At 40.6% G+C, this 7,028-nt stretch overlaps 1 protein-coding gene across 2 annotated transcripts in view; it reads right to left on the bottom strand.

The window, feature by feature from the left end:
* Nucleotides 1-67: 67 nt before the first annotated feature.
* Nucleotides 68-7,028, bottom strand: part of nek7 (NIMA-related kinase 7) — a 56,419-nt gene continuing 49,458 nt past the window's right edge. For both annotated transcript variants that reach the window (XM_035653377.1, XM_035653376.1), the window contains 2 exons: nt 3,119-3,232; nt 68-608 (listed from right to left, as the gene is read on the bottom strand). In XM_035653377.1, the coding sequence (XP_035509270.1) occupies nt 498-608; nt 3,119-3,232 (225 nt within the window). In that variant the 3' untranslated portion in view covers nt 68-497. The remainder of the gene's footprint in view (nt 609-3,118; nt 3,233-7,028) is intronic.

A 7,028-nucleotide genomic window follows, 5' to 3' on the forward strand; every position in this document is an offset into this window, starting at 1 on the left:
AACAGGTCATTTTTAAGGATATTTGCATTGATTACCTGTTTTGAGGTTAAGTAACGGGTAACACCTAACTTTGCCTTTTTTAATTTTACAATTTTCCAGTATATCTGCTTTAAATAGCATCTGCTGAAGAACGGCTTTACTACAAAGACAGAGGACATGCGTTTTAAGGCCAAACAAACCCATCACTGAGTTACAATACATTGAGTTTCAGTGCTGTAACATTATTGAAGTCTAAGTAATGGGAGGTCCATCTGACAAAAAAGTATTATCTCTCTAATCTTTATGCTAGGGCAGAAAAGGTTTGGGTGCAAGTCATGTTATAGACTGTGCCATTACCTTGAAAATACAAATCTGTTACACATATTACTTATCACAAGGAGCTCAACTCTGGAGTAAATTTTTGTATAAAAGCTGATAGATGTGTACGAGTCCAGCATGAAGAGCAAGGAGGGAAGTGGGGAGGAGTTCTGCAAGCTGTAGTGTGTGTAACTCTGGGCTTAGCTGCCCTGTGTCATGTTCTGCATGTGTTTGGCAATATCGTACACATAGGTGATGTCCGGCCTCTTCTCCGGGTCAGGGTTGATGCACATATCTACCAAGTTCCTCAGCTGGTGAGAGAAAATAACAGTCAATGACACTGTAGTGAGACGGAACTGTGGATTTTAAAAGAGCAGCTTCAGAAATGAACAAGCCTCTGCTAACAGACACCTGCTCGTCGTTTAATGAGCTCTTTCCATAATAACAACAAGGCAACAAGTAATCGAGCTGAGACAAAGACACGAGGCTGGGTTAGGGCACTTATCGCTTATTGGTCTGCTGAATCCACTTTTACCTGAGCCCACACACACACACACACACGCACACACACGCACACCCACCCGCATGCACACACTGCTGCCACTCCATTGCCATCCGGAGACAGCACTTACACTTGAAGCCGAGCGAAGCGGCTGATTGGAGCAGATAGATAGACAGGCTCGCAGGCGGAACAGCCACCGCCATCATTAAAAAAAAAGGAGAATAAAAGATGGAGAGGAAAGAAAAAAATAACATCTACGCGAGGTCGCTATGGTAACCGTCTCCCGACTTCCTGGCCGCTGTTGCGTGGCACCGGCTTGGACGAGTTCTCGTCAGCCGCTGTGTTTATATGTGTGTGTGTGTGTGTGTGTGTGTGCCTGAGTGAGAGAGAAAGTGAGAGAAAGATGCAAATTCAGACAGTCTGAGAATTAGTCCCACAGAATGGAGATGGGGGGGAAGAGAAGAGATGCAGATATGTAAAATATTCATGCACTTCTTTGCATGGCGAGTGGGGTGGGGGAGTGGGGGGTGTCAGGTGGAGGGAGGGGGGTAGTAGGAGTTAGTGAAGGGAGGCGTGGGGGGAAGCATAGACGGAGATGGTTAAATGACACAACAAAGATGAGCAGCTGACAGTTTGCTGCCGATCCTTCAGGAGCATTGTTTACATCCAGACAGGCGCTGCAGGCACCCCCCTCATCTCCATCTCTCCATCGCCCTGTCTCTCGCTCTATCATTCCCTCTCTCTTTCGCTTTGTCTCCCTTTCTCCTGGATGGGGGTGACATGTGGGGCAACGCAGAAGCTCAGTGTGGTGTGTGTGTGGAGAGGGAGCTCTTGTAACAAAATATACAATTGCACAATTGCTCCTGCACATAAAAACACACACACATAAACACAACAGAGGCTTGAGCAATTAGCCTTTATCAACCTAATGAAGTAAATCACAGTATAATAAAAAGCCTCTCTCTCAGGGTTTACTACTTCACGAGAGGGACATGAATAAGGATGGCCACTTAAAATTAGCCACTGTGGACTTGCATATGCAGATACACTGATACACTGATAGTAGAGAGAAAGGAATAGAGATAAAGGACACAATAGGTTGATCACTTTTTTTCATTAAGGACTATACTGACCAGTACGTTTCTGGGGTTTCCGTAAGTATACAACATGTAGGCTTTACTTTTTCTTTTTTAAAACAGTGCAGAATGGTTTGCAAAAAGGTTAACGGTGATATAAAATATATGTAAAGTTGGAAAGAAAATGTGTATATTAATTGATTCATTGATAGAAAATTAGTTGTCAACAATTCTGGTAACTGTTTAATTGTTTAAAAGTAGAAAATGTCAAAGGCTCTCAGATGTGAGCTTATGTTGTAACATGGACTAATCTATAAAACAATTCTTTAATTGAATTTACAGTACAAGGGCTGACACATGGAAAAACACTGGTATGTTCTTTTAAATAGATCACACACACGAGCGGATGTCTTTTGCCTTTTAACTATCAAGCAATAAGACTTTCTGTTTGTAGGAAAACATTGTAGCAATTGTTAACTACCAAGTAAATGCAATAACTGACAAAGCCTCAGTGTGTCCATAACAAAGCAGTGTCATTGCTAAATGCATCTAATACCTGCAGTGTATGTGCGTGTGTGCCTATGAGTCAGTGTCTGAGTTCTTGCATGTGTGTACACTTGACTTAATATATTGATATATAAGAGAAAAAGACAGAAATCTTGGAAAAAAATGCCACCCACAAAAAGAGGGCATGCAAACACAAAGCCATGCGCATTCATACACACGTCTCTGGCAATCAGCAATAAGGCGATCTTTAACCACAGCCCGACTACATTACATTTCTGCGCACGGGGAAATCTATGCAGAATTACAGCAGATGATTTAACATTTAGTTAGGGAAACATGACACTCCAGCCTATTTAGTTTCACCCAACTTTGTAGCATGGCCAGATGCTTTTGATATGTGCATTTAATTTTCAAACGGTTAAAATCATAGCCGGCCTTTTGATCACAGAGCAAAATCATACAGTACTGTAGCTCATGCAGTTGGGTGGATTTCACTTACATATAAAAAAATTTACTCTAATAGTCAACACAAGTCAAAATCAGCAAACTGGCACAGAGAAAGAGAAACCGGTCACGACTGCTTAAAACAGTAGTTCACTTAAAAGATATTAAGGATTTCCTTTAAGTTTCTTTTCCAGGAGTTCAGGAGTTGAGACTATCGTGAGTCCTTTTAAAATACTGAGCAGGTCCATACCTACCTACCATAGCAGTAAAACGCAACGGATACAGCACTTACCTCCTCTGAGTAGTGATCTGAGGGAAGAGGGGGGTAGTCACACTGTTCTATCTTCTTACAAAGGGAGTAAAGGTTCATCTTATCCCCATAGAATGGACTCTGTAGGGCGGCCATCTAAAATGTAAGATATAAGGAAACAGGGAGAGGAAATGTAGAGAGAAATGTGGAGAAGACAAGAGGAAAGTGTGAGAGAGAACAAAGTAAAAACTTGAAACACTCAGTCAAAATTTCAACAGGTGCACAGAAGAGACTGTAATGTATGTTACTGAACCTGCACAGTTTACTGCTATCGAGGTCTATGACTTATTGATTAAAGTAGGGAGTGCTTGTGTGCGAAACACAAATAAAGTCAGACAACAAGTCGATATGTCTAAAGTTTTGTGTACATATCAAATCAGTACACATTTATTTATGTTCTTTGTAGTGGAATGAGCCATAGTCCAAAATTTAAGTGAACCAAAACTGAAAAATCCATGAAAGCTTCTCTTAGCTTGTATGTTTTCCTCTAGTTTGCTGGTACTTTCTGCTGCACTGCTTCCAAAACGTAGTGATGAGAACGAGAGGAAATACAGAGTTGAGAAAGGAAGAGGAGAATGTGAGGAGAGGGGTGCAGGCATACGAGAGGGGAGAAAAATAATTTCTCAGTTTGCCGGAGCAGCGAGGGAACTGTATCCTCTGGAAAACAAATTCAAGCAAGCAGAGCAGAGGAGAGGCAGATGGGAATGGCAAGGAAGAGTGGAAAGGATAAGGAGATTTTGCTGAGTGGAAACAGGTGAAGAATCCCTGCTGCCTTCTAAGAATAGAAAATATAGCATGCCATTTTTGCCAGGCTTAGTGACTGACTCACTTCCTATAAATGTGCAGGCGCAAGGTGATGCCTGCAGCAAACTTGCATAACAAGGACACTAAAATTCTTCTTTTTTTTCTGTTTCAGCGTTTTCAAAATAAATGTTCATGTTTTGGGTCAAACTGAATAAGTAATGATAAATAAACATGGTTGGAATAGTTGTCAGTGTCTGTGATGATGTTGGAGCTTGTTGACTTGGTTATAATTTATTTACATATGAAGAGGTGGCTTGCACGAAGTGCATACCTAACGTGATATCAAATGAGTTTTCTCTATGTAAAAAAAGACCTTGTCTTGTCAAAAGGCTGCACAGTCAAAGATGTATATGTATACTGTAGGTGAAATCCATATTCCAATTTCATGCCTTCCACCTGTTCTAGGCCAGAAGGCACTTCTGAGCAAGTTGAAATGTTGCTGTACATCTCAATGACTTCCACAGGAGAGGAAGTGTCTTCTGGACCAATGTGAAACTAGATCTATGGCCATTAATGGACAATCACTGCTCATAGGTTTCCATTTCAGGTTTTCTGCTGTTTTGTTTCAGTACTATGGGACATTTCTAACTTGAATGTGATCTTATAGAAATGTTGTACGTGGTAATTGATAGAAGACAAATGGTGATGAATTGGAACAAGAAGCATGTATTCCTATAAAAGGACAAGACAAAGAAAACAACATGTGTATCATAGTGCGCAGATGACATTCTGTTACACCTTTTTATTTTTACTTGGTATTTTTTCCAGGTGTACCGTCATTATTAACGGAGAATGTACAGTATGTGTTTGACAGTCTGTTAATTGGTAGAGTAAAAGAATCTACATATGGATCCAAATGGAATCGTTCCATACAGAATATGGCAGATTAGTGTGAATGTGCCACCTTCCACAATATCAGACACAAGAAAGACAATATATAGATGTGTAAATAGAACCATAAAGAAAATACAGGCAGAATAACAGAAGCTGTCTTTTAGTTACAATGGGGACAGGCTATCCTGTTTCATGGAGTTTATGAAATTTTTTTATGAAAAAGAACAACATTAGGTGATTCATTCCTTTGCAAATGGTTGGCTGCCTACACAAACATACTCAATGGTCACTTGAACCGTAAAGTCACGAGCATTTCTACAACAAAAGAAATTTGCCCAGTGAAATTGGCTTACTTTGTTGCATGAAACTACAAATGTAACTCTTTGAGATTGCCCAAAAAGTGCCAAACACATCACCAACGTGTAAGCGGCTTCCACATTTCAGTCTTCACTGAAAAGATTTGTCACAGAGTGATGATAGAGAGACAGAAAAGTTCTACTTCCCTATCGGGCAGATTTTGACGGAGTCTCTGTAACAGCTTCCACTGAGATGTCAAGATGACGGCAGCAGAAACTCAGTGGGCCGTCTCTCCTCTGGACATAATTTACCACCACGCATTAATCCACGCCCTTAATCAAACAATCGCATTAATACAGTATATCCTCACAAAAACACATGAAGTAAAGAAGAAGTCCCTCTCTCTGTCTCTCCTTGGACACGTTTCTCCCTACAATGACTACTGAGACTGGCACAGCAGGAGGTTGACAGTGATGAGATGTGTGAGGAAATGTGTATTCCTGTGTGTGTCAGCAATGATGCGCTATCTGTAACCTAAGATTTCAAATTTGATTCAGCAGCGATTAAGAGACGAAAACAGTCACACATACACATGGACAAATGCGCATACAGCAATGGTACATCCGTAAAAACGCAGATTTTAACAGAAATGGCATCTCCAGAGGGATAATGCCACAGTCTTACATAGCCAGAGTGTTACCAAAACATACTCATTAACCTAAAATTGACCCACTGTTGTGAAAAACCACCACTGTGTCAATAACAAGACTTTTTACACTGGTTCAGTTCCAAACATTAAAAAGCAAGTTAAGACACAAATACTGTACAATGTGTAATTTTAAAGGACATTAGTACAGATGCCTGAGAGGTGAGATCACATTCAAATTATCAGTCCATTATTTTTTTTTTAACTACCTGTAAAATTATCATTCATGATTGGCCTTCATAAGTTAAATACAACAATAGTTGCAACAATATTAACATAATTAGAATTTTAACTTATTTGATTGTCTAAACCTCCAGCCAGTAAATCACAAGCAAATTTGCTATTTGCAGCCTATAAATACATCATCAGTCCAGTGAGGTCAGAAAACTATGGATTTTATCATGAGAAATTTACCACAAAAGGTCAATGGGCATCTTGCACTTTTATGTCAGTAGCTAAATCACTTTCCAACAAACAAACTGAGAGCTCTGAAAATACACACAAAAAAAAACTAGAGGGCAGTGCCAGGCAGAATCAGCTGGCTTTTTTTCAAAAGGGTCTGGAGTTGGAATGGAGTATGTACAGAAATTGCTGACTATTTGCAGTAAAAGTTTACTTCAATGACTTGAAAAGGACTGTGTGGGAAAACACTCTTAATTGCTTTATAACAAATATATGTACACCTTTTAGTACTGGTAGAGTACAGGTAGTGTGAATGTCTGTGGGCTTTCCAAAACTATACATTTTTCAGTAAGCGAGACAGAAAAAAAGAGACGGAAACAGACAGAGAAAAAAAAGAAAATCAGCCAGCTATAGACACCAGGAGGCAAAGGGTTAAACAAGACCCCATCGTATTTTCATGCATCTTCTGCTTTTGACAGATGAAAAATGTCAACTGTCCTGTTTGTATTTGGGAGTTTTTGCACTATTCATCTGCTTCATTAGTGCCTGCTGCTCCTAGCCCCTGACAGCTGCCGGCCCCCTGCTCTGAGCACGCACGCACACACACACTCCTTTTTTTCAGACTGTGTCGTCGCAATGGGTTGATTGACTCACTCCCTGACCTCTGAGGCCCTGGTGTGTGAGTATGAGACTGTGGGTGTGGGTGTGTGTGTGTGTGTGTGTGTATGGTTCATTGATATTCGAAAGACATACAATGCACACGCATGCCTGCTGTCTGTCTAAGGGGTGTGAGCTGCTGGTGGCAGAACACACACACCCTCTAAAAACACACAGTCTCTCTCTCTCACA

Source organism: Morone saxatilis, unplaced genomic scaffold, assembly GCF_004916995.1.
Source record: "Morone saxatilis isolate NCDOM2014 unplaced genomic scaffold, NCSU_SB_2.0 Contig12, whole genome shotgun sequence".
Classification (NCBI taxonomy): Eukaryota; Metazoa; Chordata; class Actinopteri; family Moronidae; genus Morone; species Morone saxatilis.